Source organism: Schistocerca americana, chromosome 8, assembly GCF_021461395.2.
Source record: "Schistocerca americana isolate TAMUIC-IGC-003095 chromosome 8, iqSchAmer2.1, whole genome shotgun sequence".
NCBI lineage: Eukaryota > Metazoa > Arthropoda > Insecta > Orthoptera > Acrididae > Schistocerca > Schistocerca americana.
The window spans coordinates 159,617,732-159,638,563 of NC_060126.1; the positions used below are offsets into that span (position 1 = coordinate 159,617,732).

At 38.1% G+C, this 20,832-nt stretch overlaps 1 protein-coding gene across 1 annotated transcript in view; it reads left to right on the forward strand.

Moving 5' to 3' along the window:
• Window positions 1-16,661, forward strand: part of LOC124544777 (ran-specific GTPase-activating protein-like) — a 35,544-nt gene extending 18,883 nt beyond the window's left edge. The window contains exons 5-6 of the mRNA XM_047123456.1: window positions 15,852-15,926; window positions 16,092-16,661. Of these exons, the coding sequence (XP_046979412.1) occupies window positions 15,852-15,926; window positions 16,092-16,288 (272 nt within the window). The 3' untranslated portion in view covers window positions 16,289-16,661. The remainder of the gene's footprint in view (window positions 1-15,851; window positions 15,927-16,091) is intronic.
• The last annotated feature ends 4,171 nt before the right edge of the window (window positions 16,662-20,832 follow it).

The window sequence follows — 20,832 nt, forward strand, 5'->3', positions numbered from 1 at the left end:
CGTGCGTGCGAGTGTATACCTGTCCTTTTTTCCCCCTAAGGTAAGTATTTCCGCTCCCGGGATTGGAATGACTCCTTACCCTCTCCCTTAAAACCCACATCCTTTAGTCTTTCCCTCTCCTTTCCTCTTTCCTGATGAAGCAACCGTTTGTTGCGAAAGCTTGAATTTTGTGTGTATGTTTGTGTATGTTTGTGTTTGTTTGTGTGTCTATCGACCTGCCAGCGCTTTTGTTTGTTAAGTCTCATCATCTTTGTTTTTAGATACATCTAAATATTCCTATATACAGAAATTTCAGTTTGTATTTTACTTACATAAAAATCATACTTTAGTACAAAGCTCACGAAAATGAGCACATTGACTACAATACAGACCTCATCTCATCTAGGCGTTTTTGACAATCTCATTATGTATTCGGATAGTAGGATTGCCAAACTGAATGTGGCAACTAAGCTATCAAAGAAGTAAACAAAGGTCAGTAGGTGGCGCTAGCATTAACTGTGGAAAGCAAGTCAAAGAGTAATTTTACAAACTTCTATGCATTGCAGTTAGGTACATGTCAGAACTTCATGAACAGCTTGACAAAATTACATTTGTGCTACTTTATGGAAGAAAAACCCTTATACGAATGGCATTAAAATGTGAAGGACTAAGTTTAGGACCATCACTAAATAAAATGTTACATAAGTATCACCAAATGTAGTCATACTACAATAGATGAACCTGTAATAAATGATATAACAATTATTTAGGAGAGCCCAGATTAGTGGGAACAACTCTAAATAAAAAAGTAACTATTATACAATAAAAGAGATTTTTCTAACATTTTAGTTTAGTGTTAGGTTGTATAACTATACAGCTGATACCAGTTCATCACATCACAAAAAGAAATGTTACATGGGTACGACCAACTGTAATCATTACACTTGTCGAACAAACAGTGGATGATGATCAATATAATCATTTAGGTAAGCCTAGATGAATGGCAACAGTTTGAAATAAAATATTACAATTCTTTATTTTATATTAAGAAACTTAAAGATGTTGTTGTTGTGGTCCTCAGTCCAGAGACTGGTTTGATACAGCTCTCCATGCTACTCTCTATCCTGTGCAAGCTTCATCATTTCCCACTACCTACTGCAACCTACATCCTTCTGAATATGTTTAGTGTATTCATCTCTTGCTTTCCCTCTACGATTTTTACCCTCCACGCTGCCCTCCAATACTAAATTCGTGATCCCTTGATGCCTCAGAATATGCCCTACCAACCAATCCCAATCCCTTCTTCTAGTAAAGCATAATGGTCATACTATTCAGAAATAAACTGATTTCGTGTGGATTTATATGCAGAGCAATGCGAACATGCACAACAGTACAAAATTGTAGAGCTATATATAAGAAAATAAACTCATTGAATTGCTATAAAAACTCAAACATTCAACTTTCGTAAGGTTAACTACAATGTAATACACATGTAATGTAATTCTATTTGATATGAGAAGTTAAAATTACTGTGGCCATAATGAGGAACACATAGTGAGGAAGCATGTGCGTGTTGTGATAAAATTAAAAAGTAAATCAAATGAATAGAATGAAGTACTAATATTGGTGAAATGAAAAGTACCGATGCACTACACACAGTCTATAATTAAAGGAGCTACACTGCGAGGTAGTTACACCACGGTGGCGGCTTGCAAGATCAGTGGCTCCATCTCTTGGCGTCCAGTGAATGTGTAGAGGAAGCCTGGCAAGACAGCCACCATAGACTGGCTATGAAAATGGTGGCACCATCTAACAGGGCAGAACATACTAACGTATATAGTGCTATAACGGTTGCATCTTATATAGCTCATGAATTCTGAGAAATTTGTGGTCATTAAGTGACCAACGCGACTGACAGATGTGATGTGTGTAGATTTCAAATTCTTCCAAACAGTCTTAACAGACAGCTATGAGAAGCAGCATGTCAAACCTCAAGTCCTTTGGCAATCGGCAACAAGCCTTGCTTCTTTGTTTTTAAATGCTATCCCAGAGCACTGGCATTGCTAGGATATGAATACTTTCTCCATCTGGACCGAAATCTCTCCCCCATTCTACCAATATATAAATTACTGCTATCTCCACATTGTATCGCATATATACCTGGCTAACTCCTTGGTTTCCGTCCTACGTCGTACCATAATCGCATGTGCCAATTACCTCTAATTTTAAATGAAACATTGATATTAGCCTTTTTCAGAACTTGCACAATTTTGTCACGGAGGGGCCATTGTAGATTACTCTAACAAAATGACCTTTTTTGGCTACCTGTGTAGAGTAAAACCATTTGCAAATGCTTCCGGCTTCATACCCATATACTACACCCATTTCAACCGATATTATCTATATCAATTTTATATTTATATTGTACAACACCAGTTATTGGTTGCAAATGTCTTCTATTCTGATTACTGAGTAAACACTCCCACTAACATTGTTCACAGTGTTACCTAATGACACACATTTCATGCTTTTGGTATATGAGGTTCTTTTCCATGAAGGTAGCACAAATGTAATTTTGTAAAGTTGTTCACAAGGTTCTGACATGTAGTTATACCGGGTGATCAAAAAGTCAGAATAAATTTGAAAACTTAATAAACCACGGAATAATGTAGATAGAGAGGTAAAAATTGACACCCATGCTTGGAATGACATGGGGTTTTATTAGGATAAAAAAAAAGTTCACAAAATGTCCGACAGATGGCGCTGGACAGCAAAATGTCAGTGACTGCGCATGACAGTTGTGTATAAAAGGAGCTGTAATGAGAGAGAGAACCAGATGTGCCAGCTGTCGCAGCATGTTGATGTTACCTGAAAAGGTGCTTTTAGTGAAGCTGTATTATCAGAATGGGGAATGTGCTAGTTCAGCACTATGATCCTATCGCCATAGGAAGGGGATTCGAACGGGTAAAGGTCCGTTGACAAATGCAGCTGTGGTGGGAATGATATCAAAGTTCGAAGCCACGGGTTGTTTAGATGATAGACCCTGTAGTGGCCGACCGAGCACAAGGCGTAATGCTGCTGAGACAGTTCAGGAAGAAATGGAGACTGTAGCGGGTTCGTCTATGCACGGGGAAGTCAGCGATCGTGCGGTCGCACGTTGCACCGGCATTCCATACACTACTGTTTGGTTGGCACCGAGGCATACCCTCCGATGCTATCTGTACAAAATCCATTGGCATCATGAACTGTTACCTGGCGATTTAGTGAAGTGGAGGGCATTTGCGGTGAGGGCGTTTCAAAAGATGGCAGATGATGATGATGATTGGTTGAGTAACGTGTTATGGACCGACGAAGCTCGTTTCACGCTCAGGGGGTCTGTCAACGCCCACAACTGCAGAATTTGGGCTACCGAAAATCTTAGAATTGTCGTGGAAACTCCATTGCACAACAAGAAAGTCACGGTATGGGTTGGATTTACCACATCTACCGTTATCGGGCCTTTTTTCTTCGAGGAAATGCATGATTCTGGTTTTGTAACTGCTGCCGTGACAGGTGAGAGGTACGCCGATATGTTACAGAATCACATCATCCCCATCCTGGCTGATAAACACCTGTTGGAACGTACGATGTTTATGCAGGATGGTGCTGCACCCCATATTGCTAGACGCGTGAAAGATCTCTTGCGCACGTCGTTTGGTGATGATAGTGTGCTCAGCCGCCACTTTCGTCATGCTTGGCCTCCCAGGTCCCCAGACCTCAGTCCGTGCGATTATTGGCTTTGGGGTTACCTGAAGTCGCAAGTGTATCGTGATCGACCGACATCTCTAGGGATGCTGAAAGACAACATCAGACGCCAATGCCTCACCATAACTCCGGACATGCTTTACAGTGCTGTTCACAACATTATTCCTCGACTACAGCTATTGTTGAGGAATGATGGTGGACATATTGAGCATTTCCTGTAAAGAACATCATCTTTGCTTTGTCTTACTTTGTTATGCCAATTATTGCTATTCTGATCAGATGAAGCACCATCCGTCAGACATTTTTTGAACTTTTGTATTTTTTTGGTTCTAATAAAACCCCATTTCATTCCAAGCATGTGTGTCAATTTGTACCTGTCTATCTACATTATTCCGTGATGTATTCAATTTTCAAATTTATGCTGACTTTTTGATCACCTGGTATATAAAATCAGGAGGCAAGGTATAAGGAGTTGCAGACAATTGTTGAAGTGGCTATAGCAAATGAGTATAAAGCTAAAAATAGTCGTAAATTGTTTTATTCTATACAGAAGAAGAAACCCAAGGTAGTCAAAAAGGGGATAAAAAGGTTGTTTTATTAGTCTAGCATACAATGGTCCCCACTGTGACAAAATTGCACAAGTTTCCAAAAGGCTATCAATATTTTACTTAAAATGAGGGGTAATTTACAGATGCGATTATGTCATGATGTAGGCCGGGGACCAAGGAGTATTTTTAGTAAACCAGATGTACATAAGATACAATGTGGAGACTTGATAACTTCTGTATCGATAAGATGGGAAGAGATTTCAGTACTAAATACAGAGAGCACTCGTATCCTAGTAATGCCAGTTTTCTGGGACAGCATTTGAAAACAAAGCAGCATGGCTTGTTGCCAATAGCCAAAGGACTCGAGGTTACATGTCACCTCTCATTGTCGCCTGTTAGATATTTTGGAAGAATTTGAAATATATACACAATGTATCTGCCAGATGCATTGGTTGCTTAATGAGCAGTTTTTCAGTGAGAACTGGTTCTTAGATTGAGTTGAAGACATCATATGAAATGTATCTCGGATTTGACCCAATTGCGCTAAGGTTGCTTAGATTAGCCATAGTCATCTAGAATTTGTGAGCTGTATATGATGCAACCATTATAGCTGCAGATATGTTAGTATCTTCTGCTCTGTTACGTGGTGCCAAAATTTTCATGACCAGTCTATGAGGCTGTCTTGCCAGGCTTTATCTATAGATTCACTGGACACCAAGAGAAGAGATGAAGACCTGTTCTCGGAAGCTGCCAGCACGATGTATCTGGTATGCAGTGTGGCTCGTTTAATTACAGGCAGTGTGTAGTGCATCGGTACTTTGCATTTCACCAATATTAGTACTTCATGCTATTCATTTGACTACAGTTTTATCACAACACTTGCATGCTTCCTCGCATGTGTTCCTCATTATGGGCACAGTAATTTTAACTTCTCAAATCAAGTATAATTACATTACATGTATATTACATTGTGGTTAACCTTACGAATGTTGAACGTTAGGGTTTTGCTAGCAATTCAATTAGATTATTTTCACATGTACGGCCCTACAATTTCCTACTGTTGTACATGTTCGCATTGCATTCCGTATAAATCCAAATGTAATCCATTAATTTTTAAATAGTATGACCACTATTTCAGCATTAAGATTGCCTAGGCATCAGTCTTTTGTCAACCAATGATACTGACTTTACATCCTCAACCACAATATGCTAATAGGTTTCTTTTGAATGTCCTCATGCATATACTAGCTGATCTATTATATATATCTGATATTATACCTTTAAGTTTTTTTAATATAAAATAAGGAAAAGAATTGTAATATTTTATTTCAAATTGTTGCTATTTATCTAGGCTTACCTAAATGGTTATATTACACATCATCCACTGTCTATTCGACTAGTGTAATGATTACAGTTGGTTGTGCTCACGTAACATTTCTTCTTGTGATTGCTGTAAACCGATAACAGCTGGATAGTTAGACAACCTAACACTAAATTAAAAAATTAGAAAAATTCCTTTTATTGTATAATAGTTACTTTTTTATTTCAAGTTGTTGCCACTAATCTGGGCTTGTCTCACTGATTGATATATCATTTATTACATGTTTGTCTATTGTAGTATAACTTCATTTGTAACATTTTATTTAGTGATGATTGTAAACTTAGTCCTTCACAACTTATATTTTCATTATTATCTATATTGGTTTTATACTATACTGTAACACAACAGTTACTGGTTGCAAATGTCTTCTGTTGTGATCTTTAGTTAAAGACACTCTCTGTAATGTTATTCACGGTTTTACTTAATGACGCACACTTCATGCTTTTACTGTATGAGTTTCTCTTCCATAAAAGTAGCACAAATGTAATTTTGTGAAGTTGTTCACGAGATTCTGACATGTACTTAAACAGAAAGCATAGAAGTCTGTAAAATTACTCTTTGATTTCCTTTCTATGGTTAATGCTAGCACCACCTACTGGCCTTTGTTCACTTCTTAGACAGCTTAAATGCTACACTCAGTTTGGCACTGGTTCTATTCGAATAGACCTCAGCATTGTCAAGTATGCTTAGATGAGATGAAATCTGTGTTACATTTAGTCTCTGTGACCTCTTTCATGAGCTTTGTATTAAAGTTTGATTTTAATGTAAGTAGAATACTAATTGAAATTTCTGTTTGTTGGAATACTTAGATGCATACTTATATCATTATGTACATATTTGCTATAATTAATTTTTCTTGTGCTCTTCATTCCACAGCTTCACTCTGATGAAATTTTGAAACACATAATGCTTAATAAAGAATTGTGTGATCAAGGCCCTTCATTTTGAACAGTATCAATACTGTTGTCGTCATGGTTCCTCATGATTGGTAATTGCCCTGCCTTCAGAGTCTTTAAAATCACTATTGCACTGCAGAATACCATGTGGAGATGGGATGTTACTGCTGTTGGAAGCTGGGAACTACCTTCTTCAGCTGTTGCATTCTCTTCAATGCAACACTTGTTCGAGATGTTCTTGTCAGTGGCCAGATTTATGTCAAGCATAATGAATACACTAGATTCTGAGGTCTTATAAATTCCAAGAACATTTTCTCCACCTGAATTTACCTTATGGTGATAATGAGCTTCAAATACTTGGATGATACCCTTATACAGAGGCTGAATTAATGCTGTTGTGTTTTGAGGCAAAAATTCATCTTCTGATTACATCAGCAGCTGGGTAAGCCTGACAGTGATATTGTATTTGTAGAGCTTCTTCTCAGCTAACTGATCACAGGTGCTTTCTTGCTCAGGAACTGAACTGTAAGCATTCTTGAATGCTTGTACGTGAACTCTAATGATATGGTTACATTCTTGATGCGTCTAGGGCCTTTACTTTAACCTGAACATAGAGACTTCGGCTTACGGCTAACTGATTTATTTTTTTCGAGGAGGAGAGGAATTCTGTCTTCATTTTGAAACCACCATATTTTCTGAATATTTTACACTGATGGTTTGGGATGGAATATGTAAAATTTCAGGAAATTGTGAAGCAAATTCACCATTGGAAGACCTTCCTTCTCTTTCAGAAGTCATTTGACTAATTCAGTGGCATTCCCAGCTTGAAATCCATCTGTTGATAACAATAAAGTGTGTGTTGCAATGTAACTTGAAGTGAACTTTTGCAGCCAGCCGCTGTGGCAGAGCGGTTTGAGGCGTTTCAGTCCGGAACCACGCTGCTGCTATGGTCGCAGGTTCGAATCCTGCCTCGAGCATGGATATGTGTGATGTCCTTAGGTTAGTTAGGTTTAAGTAGTTCTAAGTCTAGGGGGCTGATGACCTCAGATGTTAAGTCCCGTTGTGCTCAGAGCCATTTTTTTAACTTTTTCAGTTTGGGCCTTAATAATTGGTGAGAAGTGACACAACATGCCACTGTGTCCGGTGTTATCTGAGAGAAGTGCATTGATTTCTTCCCGACAGCCCTGATATAATGATAGTAAGAGAAACCCAGGGTTGGGATTGTTAATACTCTGCTTCGGTTATCTGTACACCTCTTTCTTCTCAGGGCTTGAAGGTTGCAAGGGGTAAATATTACAGAAATGACACATGCAGACTGTAATAAGATTTTCATTCTGCATTACATCAAAATATGTGCTATATCAGATTGCAGTGTATTAGGCTTTTACTGTATTTTATTAAGTTTATGTTCAAAACTCTGACATGTTTGATCTCATACACTCCTACCTCTTTAAGTTTCACTATTATTACCATATTACAATATAATGTAACATGTGCAGCTAATGTGGGCATGTCATTAGTAAGCAAACTTGGTGCAGGGAGAGAAAATTAGAGGTGGGGATATTTTTAGTATAACCATGCAAAACACATCTATTTCCTGCTGTTTGATTTATTTGAAGATTTGCTCTTTGGAAGGGTAAGTGGTGCTTGGAAAGAAAAAAGCCTGTATCACATAGGAGTGACTTCTTGTTTCTCAGAAAGGGAAGGGCCTCACCGTAGTGCCAAATTTTTCAGTAACACATCTCTACACACTAGGCATTCTGGTCAAGCAGCCAAAGATAGCGGTACCACGTGCGCACGAAAGAGAGAGAGAGAGAGAGAGAGAGAGAGAGAGAGAGAGAGAGAGAGAGAGAGATATTGGGGGGAGGGGGGGTGTTGCTGCCTGGACTCCAGCCCTGCTTTACTTTCTTTGTAATCAGAGCACTTCTCTCCTGGTGTTTCAGTACCTTGAGAGTATTTCAAACATCTTGCACCACCCTGCATTGTCACACCTGTTTATGGTTCACAAATCTTATTAAAGTGTCTGGATTTTTTTGTAAGGCTTGTTGCTATCATCAAATGTATCATCTGGACTGCCTCATTGGTGCTGTAACCTTTTCTAAAGCGAAAGTAATTCTCTTTTTCATTCTTCTGTATTTAATTCTGGTCAGCAACTTGGAATCATGAACTTTAAAGCTGGTAATGAAATAGCCTCTACAATTATTACCTCTTGCTATCTCCAGAATTGCATGGATGATATTCTTCCAAAAGTGTGACATTAAATTTCCAATCTTACCGATTCTTCATATTATTTTGCAAAGGTGCTTGGCTGTTCCTTCTCCTAATGATTTTAGATATTCCAAAGAAATGTTGTGTGTCCCTTAAGCCTCATTTTATCATAAGTCTTTCAAAGCTCTGTCAAACTTCAACTTTAATGCAGGATCTCCTTTGTCCTACAAATTGACATCTATTTCTTCTTCTATCATGTTATCTTATGATTTGTTAGGTACCAGTTCAGTCTGTCCTCTGGATAAAAATATTGCTTGTATTATGGGCATCATACAGTGCAAAAACATTTATCCCAAACCCAAGAGGCATGTTGGATATTACCGTATGAACCTGCATCTTCACTGTCTAGTTCTTAGTTTCCATAAGTTGTTAAAAGATTTCCTAGACTGTACTTATCCCTGCACTTGATTATAAATCAATCAAAAAATGGATGCATGTAAACAAATTGGTTAATTATTATTCTCTATGCTCTTGATTCTTCTTGTTCAAACCATGAACTTGAAAAGAGAACAGGGAACACTTATAACAAAGGCATAGACTACACAGTAATGTCCCTATCAACATGTTTCAGACCAGGTGTTACTTTCACAGTGCTTTTGTTGGTGACATTTATTTTTTGAAAAAAGAAAAGAATGCTCCTGACATACATTAAAGCGTCAAAGAAACTGGTATAGGCATGCATATTCAAATACAGAAACAAATAAACGGGCAGAATACAGTGCTGCTGTTGGCAACACGTATATAAGACAAAGGTCTGGCACAGTTGTCAGATCAGTTACTGCTGCTACAATGGCAGGTTATCAAGGTTTAAGTGAGTTTGGACGTGTGGTGTTATAGCCTGTGAGCAAGTGAGTGTTGGGACACAGCACCTCTGAGGTAGCGATGAAGTAGGGATTTTCCTGTATGACCATTTCATGAGTGTTCCGTGAATATCAGGAGTCTGGTAAAACATCAAATCACTGACATCGCTGCGGCCAGAAAAAGATCCTACTTGAATGGGCCCGATGACGACTGAAGAGAATTGTTCAATGTGACGGAAGTGCAACCTTACTGCAGATTGCAATTCTGGGCAATTAAGAAGCGTCAGCGTGTGAACCATTCAACGAAACATCGTCAATATGGGCTTTCGGAGCTGAAGGCCCATTCGTGTACCCTTGATGACTGCACGACACAAAGCTGTACGCCTGGCATTGGCCCGTCAACACCGATATTGGACTGTTGATGACTGGAAATATGTTGCCTGATTGGATGAGTTTCGTTTTAAATTGAATGCAGATGGATGTTTACAGGTATGGAGACCACCTCTTGAGTCCATGTACCCTGCTTGACAGCAGGGGACTGTTCAAGCTGGTGGAGTCTCTGTAATGGTGTGGTGCAGTTGGAGTGATGTGGGATCCCTGATACGTCTATATACAATTGACAGGTGACACACATGTAAGCGTCCATTCATGCCCGTGGAGAATTCCGACAGACTTGGGCAATTCCAGTGGGACAATGTGAGACCCCACACATCCTGAATTGCTGTAGAGTGGCTCCAGGAACACTCTTCTGAGTGTAAACACTTTCACTGGCCACCAAACTCCGAAGGCATGAACATTATTGATTATATCTGGGATGCCTTGCATCATGCTGTTCAGAAGAGACCTCCACTCCTGGATACTCTTACGGATTTGTGGACACCCCTGCAGGATTCATGGCATCAGTTCCCTCCAGCACTACTTCTGACATTAATCAAGTCTATGCCATGTCGTGTAGTGGCACTTCTGCGTACTTGTGGGGGTCCTACATTATTTTGGGCAGGTGTACCAGTTTCTTTGGGTCTTCAGTGTACATTACATTTACTAATAATTTAATCTCCTTGTACATCACTTTAGTTGGGAGCACAGTCTAGTTCTAAATCAGGGACATGTTGATAGTCTACCACTGTTTCATCATCAGATTTCACACCATCTGTGCTTCTTCTTACTGCATAATTTATTCAGTCTTTCCAGTAGTTTTTCGGGGTTCATTGTCCAAAAAGGGTACAACACTTGTTACACTGAAATCATAAGTATAAAATGAAATCACTATGTGTATTCAGCAAAATTTTGTGCTACACTACACCACATGATGCTTGCTTGAAGTTTAAGGTGTAATTCCTTGTGCTAGCTCTGAAACTTCTCCTCTGTGGTTCATAGGATGGCAAAATGTAAATTTTGTGTAACCAGTGGGAAGGTAGTTATAAGTAACAAGTTAGAGGTTCGAAAAATTTCGAAGAAACGACAGATACTTTAAAAAAATTATGTACCTTGTCCTGTTGTCCCCTCCAAAAAACTTCATCTTTTGGATTTGTAATTTGTCAGTTCCAACAGCTCTCTGTCTGAGACAGATTCAAAACAGATGAAATGAACCCACATGCAGTGAGGAACTCACAGTAGATGGCCCCCTCTTATGCAGGATCTGCCCCGTATTTTTTAATCTTCCTCAACCTACCCTCACTTCTCGCCATTGAAGTGACTAATAATTCTCAGAGCTAGGATACTGTGTGTGTGTGTGTGTGTGTGTGTGTGTGTGTGTGTGTGTGTGTTGGCAATGAAAAGCTGTCTGTGAATTTGGTATGTCACTTCATTGAATCGTCATCAAACCTGGGGCTGTAAGTTACCTTTCCATATTGCTGGGCAGGCCATAATATAACCACTTGCTTAACATTTCATTTCTCAGTGAAAGAATACAGAGCAAATGTAGTATTTTCACTGCTGCATCACCCCACATTTGGGGTCAGTGGGGTTCAAATTCACGTCTGGTTATAGTAATTTGAGTTCAATATGCTTTCCCTGAATTACTTGATATAAATGTCCAGATGATTTCCTTGAAAAGATTTGCCCATTTTGCCTTTGCCAATCTTGAAAGTTTGTTAGGCTCAGTCTCCAGTGATCTCATTGTTGACAGAATGTTAGGGCTTAATTTCCCAACTTAACTGGTGGACAGTTATACTTGCTGACAGCTATCTTCTATTGATCACAGCAGGTACCATCCCATGTGTAAACCTCTGCTCATTGCACATTAGGTCACCGAAATTAACAGGCCAATTGTATTGGACCCTCAAAGCATGAGAAAGTGTCATTTGGACTGACAAATTGCATTTAAAGACGGTAAATGTCTGCGGCAATGTATGGGTATACTATCTGACCAGAAGTATGTGGACACCCTATATTATCCAGAATTGAATGTTAGACATCATAGGATGTGGACTCACCAGTATAAAAGGAGGTGGGGAGTATTGTGTTGTTTTTAGAGTAGCAGTAACAGCAGAACATGTCGGTCAGGAGAGCTCATTAACTCCAAGCATGGGTGGTGATGTGAATACGAGGTGGAAATGTGAAAGAACAACCATATTTAAACCAATATCAGGCGGACCTAATGTACTGATGGTCAGGGACGGTCAAACATTGCAGTGGGAGCAGTTGTAAATAATCACATGACATCTGCAAAATGAATCACTTGGGAGTTCTAAAGTGTTACCAGCAGTCCAGCTAGGACAATGAATATGCACAATGAGTTAAACATCCTGTAGTTAGTGCTAAGTGATGCTAGAGATGGCATAAAGGGTGATGCCAGTAGTCTGTGAATGATTGGATACAAATAATTTCTGCTGTTACTGCTACTCTAAAAACAACACAATACAGTAAGAATGGTTTGGGACAGATCTGTAGGCCACTATGGATTGGATTATTTTGTGACTTCAGAAATGATCAAAGTGCCTTCATTGAGCTCTTTCACTCATCCTGGATGGCAGTGCCAAGAATTTCGGCAAGTTGTTGCACCTGAAGTTAGATATGACCACCTCACAAATCAAAAGGAATTTGAAGCCATGGATTGAATGATTCCTTGAAAAACCAAAGCTATTGACAGAAAGTCAGTGGTGTTGATCTCAGGATAATCAGAATACTGATGGATTTGGCTGGGGAACATTACCTGCCATCATTTGTAGAGCCAACAGTGAAGTACAGAGCAGATGGTGATACAGAATGGGGATGTTTTTAGGCTGTGGTCCTCTTATTGCATTTAGAAAATGCTTAATGTGGAAGGATATGAACACATTTTACAGCACTGTGTACTGCATACAGTAGAGGAACAGTTTGGAGACAATGATACTGTCAGCATGAAAATGCATCCTGTCATAGGTTTGTGGGCAATAACATTTCTGAAATGCACTGGCGTGCCCTGAGTTCCAAGCTGAAACCAGTGAAACACTTTGGATAAGATTCTCATAGAATGTCAACTCTGCTCCAGACATTTGCGTCCAATATAACTGCCTTTTCTGGTTTAGCAGCTCCTGGGGAAGAATGGGCTGCCATTCTTCCACAAACATTCAGACACCTCCTTGAAATCGTCCCCAGCAGAGTTCATGCCATTCTAAAAGCAAAGGGTGGGCACACCCCATATCAGAAATAAATCGTGTTTGCCAACAGGGACTGTTGAGGTATTTTTGCAAGCAAGAAGTTTGTATGGAATGAAACCTTGTGTTCTTTCTTCCTACAGTAAGTTTTTGGCAGAAAGACACATCATCACATTGCTCTCAGATTCTCTCAAAATGGTTTAAAAATTTCTCCCACTAACATGGGGCTCGAGTCTTGAAATTAGCTCCAACCAATCTCTGGAAGTTGTGGACAGCAAATCAGTTTTCAGTCTTCCGGAATCCATTCTGTAGCATGTATCACTACCTTCAAGTGGGGAGGAGGAAATAGATGTTACTATGTAGTCTGTAATCCGGTTACAGATAAGCATATGTTTGTTGTAATGTCAGTGCTATACCAATGGGCGATGAGCGTATAGGCAATAATTGTTATTTAGGTGGCACACCCCAACTGGAAAAATTTCTGGATTTCCTCCCAGGGGCTGAATAGGAATAAAAGTTAAAGAACTAAACTCTGATTATCACTAGGCAAGTTTAAACACTGCACAGGCTGTGTACTTGAACTACTATTATATGCTGTACACTACTAACTGCACCATCCGAACATATCACTGACTTAATGGAAGCTCAAACTTGTCACCAGTTTCTCCCAATTTGGCATATTCAATCTTTCGGAGGGGTCATGCAGTACCACTGGGAGAAACTCTGCAAAGTTCAAAAGGAAAGGGAAACCTATGAGGAAGTATATCTAAGGCAGTCAGTGAGAGGTGATCGGGTGATGCTATTCATAACACATTACATGTGTAAGCCAGAAAGAGACTTTAAAAAATCGCTTATTGATAGAACTATAGAAAATGATTGGAATCAATTAATGAAACGTAATTAACTTTTATTTTAAACTGGATTAAATGTTGGTTGATTATATGTAACTACAACATGGAGTGTGCACACTATTTCTTGTTGAGGATGAGCTTGTGTGCAGTAATGTCAAATGTGATATTTGATGACTAGTTTGAGGCAACGTTTCAGCTAGTAATTTCGGTGCGCTTCATCTTGGCAGTAGTACTGCGACCTACACCCATTTGAACCTGCTTACTGTATTCAAACCTTGGTCTCCTATAATTTAACCCCCACCCCACTTCCCCACCTTGCTTCATTATCACATTGCCTCTTCCTAGATACTTCAGGATGCATCCTATCAAACAATTGCTTCTTTTAATCAAGTTATGCCGTAAATTTCATTTTCCACCTGTTTGGTTCAGTACCTCTTCATTAGTTATTCAGTTTAGCCATATAATGTTCTGCATTCTTCTGTAACATCATCTTTCAAAAGCTTGTTGTCTGAACTGTTTATCAACATATAGCTCTTGTACAAAGCTACACTACAGAATAATACATTCAGAAAAGACATCTTAACCATTAAATTTATATTCAGTGGTAACAGATCCCTCTTCCTCAGAAATACTTTTCTATTTATTGCCAGTCTACATTTTGCATACTCTTTACTTTGGGCATCAGTTATTTTGCTGCCCGAATAACAAACCTTCTCTATTTTAGTGTCTTATTTCCTAATATAATTGATTGAGTTCAACTACATTCCATTACTCTTATTTTTATCGATGTTCATCTTTACCGATGCTATCCATTCCATTCAACTGCTCATTCAAGTCGTTTTGTCATATCTGATGGAATTACAACCTCATTGGCAAAGCTCAATAGCTTGTATTTCTTCCCCCTGTAATTTGGTTCCCCTTCCAAGTTTTTCCTTGGCTGCTCGCTCAGTGTACAGATTGAATGACATCAAGGACAGGTTACAATCCTGCATCATTTCCTTCTCCACTACTGCTTTCCATTCATGTCCTTCAACTCTACAGGGTGGTGCAAAAGTTGCTGGATGCTGGGCATTGTTTTAAACGAAATATAGGAAATGTTCCATTACAAATACAAACAATACTTACAATTATTTTTTATGTTCAGACTGTTTTCATTAATACATCTTTGGAGTCTCAAACACTTTTATGTACTCCATTATGGCATAGTGTGCTTGTCATTGTCCAAATTATGAAATGTGTCGGGTATGTAATCTCTTAATTCAGCAGTGGCGCCCGGCTTATGAGAATAAACAGAGTCCTTGATGACTCCAGTAGCACCACTTTTTATAAAAAAAAAAGATGTTTTTAATGTGAAAATCCTTTCTCCTTCTGTTGACATGGACAATTCAGAAAACTCCAGCTGTAAACACATCTCACTGTAAACATTTCTCACAAATTAACCTTTCAAAATTCATTACTTCGATTATTGTTTGGTTTCTCTGTCATTACATTGTATATCAGCTTGATAAGGTGTAATTATCACCTTTTGGTAATAACAACTTAATGGCTTAAAACTTCTACTGTACTATATCTTGATGTTACTTTTGTTTTTATTTAACAAACTGTCCAGTGACTTTTGCATCACACTGTATATTACTGGAGTCTCTCCCTCCCCCTCTGATATTATTAGAAAGTAAAATGAAGTACTGTTAACTGCAGTCATAGTCAGTGAAGGACATAGGATTATAGTTTCTGAAGTATATGTAGATACTGTCAGTATATCTACATAAACAAGTTTGGTTTTTCTTTATCAACTGTCTGTTACAGATGCAAAGAAATGGAAGGAAAAGTTTGAAGAAGCAAAAATGATTGTGGAGACTCAGCTAAACAAAAGCTCTAGTGGTAAGTTTCCAACAAATCTAATTAAATTTTTGGTTTAAAACCTGCTCATTGTTACAGAATATAACATCATCCGATATTTAAGTATCTCAGAGCTAGTGTTTTGTCTGTAATGTAATGTTCTATTTCATTTATGTTGCCCCTTAATATATTCACAATTCTGTTTAGGAAATGAATCCAACGATCAAATAAATACAGAAAATCACCAAAGTGATGAAAATGAAAGTGATGAAAATCAAGAGATTTGTGTTGCAGAAGATGAAAATCTGAATGAGAAACTGGAGCAGTTAAAAGTGGCTGATGAAAAAACAGCAGATACGAAGTTAGAAAAGCCTGAAGTGGCAGAGGGTGAAACTGCAAAGTAAAGTTACTGTAGCTATAGATTTTCTATGGGTCTTCGTGAAAGATATTTTTATACGTATGATATGTGGACCTAGAATTATGCTTTTATTGTGATATGGAATCAGATTCCTGTGACTGGTTGAGTAATGTGGAAAATATAAACTTGACATTCCTGATGTTCTCATTATTTTTATTCCTTGTCAACTGCAGATATTCTGATTTCATATTTTTTTGCCATGTGTGGAGATGACTGTATATTGACTATGTTATTCATATTATTATATAGCTTGCTGAGATTATATATAATTAAACATACTATTGAGTTATGTTGCTCGTCATTGTTGATTCCTAATTGTCTTGTATGCATGCTAAAATAAAACTTTTGTGGTCCAGTAACACGACGGTAGAACAAAACTTTTTTTCTTTAAATTTAAAGATTTCCCCCCCCCCCCCCCCTCTCCTTACCTCCCTAATGACATGTGCATGACTCAAGATTATTTGCTCAAACACCAGCAGACATTACACAGAAACCTGTATTCTGTTGAATTCGTACTGGAAAACGTCTTAGGTGAAATGGGAAGATTCTGGTAGTATGTAAACACTTTCTGATTAACTCATTGAGTCATTGGTAGGCATACACAAAAAGGAATGAAACTTCCTACCTTTCAGAGTAATCCTTTTTTGAGATAGAATAAAATACAAAGAGCAGGTGTGTTGGATAGAGGAAGAGAGGGGTGGAAGGAGGATTGGGAGGGGGGGGGGTGGCAGTTTGCCAGGTAGAAATGTTAGAGGGAGGAGTGGCAAGTACACGAGCAAGGCATGTGATGTATGGATGTTAGAGCTGGTGCAGAGTAGCACACACTAAATGTGACATGAAATGTGAGGGGGACAGGAGAGAGAGTAAGGAGAAACTGTTGGGTGGAGGGTGTGGGGAGAGTGGATTACTGCAGATTGAGGGCAGGACAATTATGGGAGCAAAGGATGTGCTGCAAGTATATAATGCCTATCTATGTAGTTAAGGGATGCTGTTGGTGGAGGGAAGTATCTGTATAGCCCTCATTGTGAAACAGCAATTGCAATTGAGTATGTTGTGCCACCAGTTTGTCAGTGATCATTCATCCACTGGATAACTAATTGTTAATTGCACTGATAAAACTATTGTTTGTGGAAGGATTACTCTGAGAGCTATCGATTTATTTAATTTTTACTGTGGGTGTGCATACTTACTGATGTAACACTTCTGCTTAGTAGTGAGTGATCTTTAATACCTTAGGTAATAAGGGTATAAAGTATTGATCAGTAGTTAAAAGAAACTGCTACAGAGTGAAGTAATGTCATCATTGTAAGTTGGTTTTGAGTGCTGATTTAATATGACTGATTAAAAGTACACTGTATTCTGTAAGTACCAACAATGACCATGTGGTGATAGCAAATTAAGTTTCCAATACAGGCAATCTGTTGAAATAGCAACAACAGAGGTTTCCTGTTTGTAGAATTCCTTGAGAGTTGCACATTGTTCATAAGTTTGCCAAAATTTCAGTTGTAATTAATGAACATGTCAAATGTTGCCACTATGCATTACTAAGTGCAGATGAAATCATTAAAAATGGCTGAATCCCTGATTCCAGAAATTTAAAAATTTACTTTCCTGTAAAATGGAAAATCTAGAAAAAAATTACCACTGTGGGTAGGAAAAATGTAGCTCTGCAAATGAAGAGAGAAACACACAGCTCCAGCAATGCTGGTAGTATCACTGGGCTAATAATACTACTCCAATAATGTGCCAAGTATTGTTAATAATCAGAAGGCAAAGTATAGTAGTTATGCTGCCAGTGTTGCTTCAATTGGGACCTTACTTTGTGAGTAAAAGCAAAACTTTGAAAAAATAAATAAATAAATAAGTGGGCTCCAAAACATTTTGAAGCAATGATACTTGGGTTATTTTAAACACTGTTTTAGATATTGCTGTAACGGGCTTCAATTTTTAAATTGTTCATGTTGATGAAACTTCCAACTGGATGACATTAATTAGGTCATCAAACAGCTAAGTTTAACAGACTTTGCTCTTTGGTAGTTTATACCAGGATCAGAACAACAAAGTGAATGACAGGCATTACTTCTGTAGATGAGCCCACAATCGTGTTCAGTATGTTATTCATAAACGTCCACTGTAATTCAATGAAAGTGTATAATTCACGATGACTGGTTTTGGCTTTCTACTGTCATCAGATTATTAGCAGTCCGATATAAGAATCAATGTCAAATAGTCTGTACACACAGGTACATAAAATACACGAGTCATTTGTGTATGTCATTGCCATAGCTTCAGCCAGTCAAGAGAATGAGTGTGGTCACATCTGTTCTGTTCCCTGTTCTGATTCCTCTCCCTCAAATTTCACTTGCAGACAATGCTGACAGGTGGTAGCATAAATGACTCATTTTCATGTGGCATGTTTATTTTACATGTTGCAAAAAAATGCAGAGAGTAGTGATAACTCTATTACATCCTATTAAGCAAACAATACTACACCTAAACTAAGGATATGTAAATGTGTCAAGAATGGAAATTTAGAATCTGCTGCTGCAGCCATAATGTATGCACTTGGCCAAGATGAAATATTGCAATCTTCTATGCTCAACTGTCAGTCATTTATGGTTGACTTATAGGAATCTCCTACACTGATACCTTAAAATTTTTTGTATATTTATACTCAGCAATGTCTATTCTGATGTAGCATTAATGGGAAGATATTTATTACATACTCAAGAATGCAGTTTGTACCCACTCATATTAAGCAACTCGGCATTTAAATATTCGGTTGCAATAAAGCATTGCAGAATCTATGGTTACCACACAGAGATCTCAGGTAGAAAGCTGTGGGTGCACAAGGCCACAGATCCTGTCCATTAACAAATCAACCAGGTACTGCACTTTTGTCATACACAATAAATACAACTCTAATTCCAAAAAGCACTGCCTTGTTACAAAATACCTAGTAGACCTTTTAATACTTCAACACATTACTTTATTAAGGGTATCACTTTCTGAAATGTGATCCTTTCCCCAGTGCCCTTCACCTTCTGTTGCCCTTCTTACATCTATAACATCACTGTAAAATAGGACACTGCCAGTCCATTATCCATAGCCTATGATTATTCCTGCTTTAAGTCACATGTATGCACCCACATAACTTGTGAGCTCCACCTGTGATAAACCCATCAAAAGCAGCGCAACATGTAAAAATATGCATGTTTTCACTCCATCATTTTTTCATAGGAGTCACAACCATTAAAATGGAAGAGTACATGAACTTTCACAAATAAGAATCTGCTTTGGTGATACCCAGTATCAAGTTGTTGAACATACTTTCACATGACTCAAATTGGAGTATCTGCTTCACTAAAAGGCCAACTGAATCCTCACTTTCCTCCCAATTCTTAGTATTATACTTCTCACTTTGTTGTCTCATCTCTGGAGTGAAGGTCCTCTAGAGGTCTTACCTTGCTAAGGATGAAGGCAAGTTCCAAAATGATAAATTTTTGTACTTTTTTGTCTATTGGTAGCCTTGAAACTTCACTTTTTTGAGGATAAGTGCTGGGTAGCCATCCTGTTTCTTATAATTCTGTGTGTTCATTTTTATTTAGTGTGCTATCTAATGATCTATGAGGAATTCATTAGTTAACCGATAAATTAGTTTGACACAAATAAGAGGTGATCTCCATGATAAAACTAATTTTAGTTTGTTGCTGTGGTTCCACTGTTGGAGTTAGCTGTTAAACTGTAATCTGAAATAGGATATTGTTTCTAACCTTGAGAGTGCCCATTTTCAGTGCAGATATCAAGTTGAGATTATGATTTGTAATATCTTATATGAATTGAATAGCAACTTCTTATTGAAGAATTATTGCTCAGTTCAATTATAGATTTGTTGAGGGACAAATGAAGCACTAACCTAGAATTTTATTGAGTGTCAGTGTATTTACTTTGATTGCTTCGTAATACTGGATTATTATTTTTCATACTTCCTGAGAGTGCTAAAAGCAATGTGTTAAGGGTATATTAAGTTTGTCAAAATTCTCCATTTCATTTAAAAGTCTGTCAAATGTATGGACATGTAAGTCAAAAACTGTATGTAGGCAGAGCACATTATTATAATGCAGATGATAGTTGATTAAAAAGTGTAAATTTTAATTATACTGCAGGGAAGTCATTATAGAGGCAGATGTTTGTTTCTGTGGAAGTTCTGCTGCTTGTGGGGAAGCTCTTGCCTCAGATTACCTTAAAAAATTTATGTATATGGAATGTTAATTATTTAAGTGTCATATTACTTCCCCTATATAATAGAGGGAAACATTCCACGTGGGAAAAATATATCTAAAACAATGATGATGTGACTTACCAAACGAAAGTGCTGGCAGGTCGATAGACACACAAACATACACACAAAATTCAAGCTTTCACAACAAACGGCTGCTTCATCAGGAAAGAGGGAAGGAGAGGGAAAGACAAAAGGAAGTGGGTTGGAGAGGGTAAGAAGTCATTCGAATCCCGGGAGCGGAAAGACTT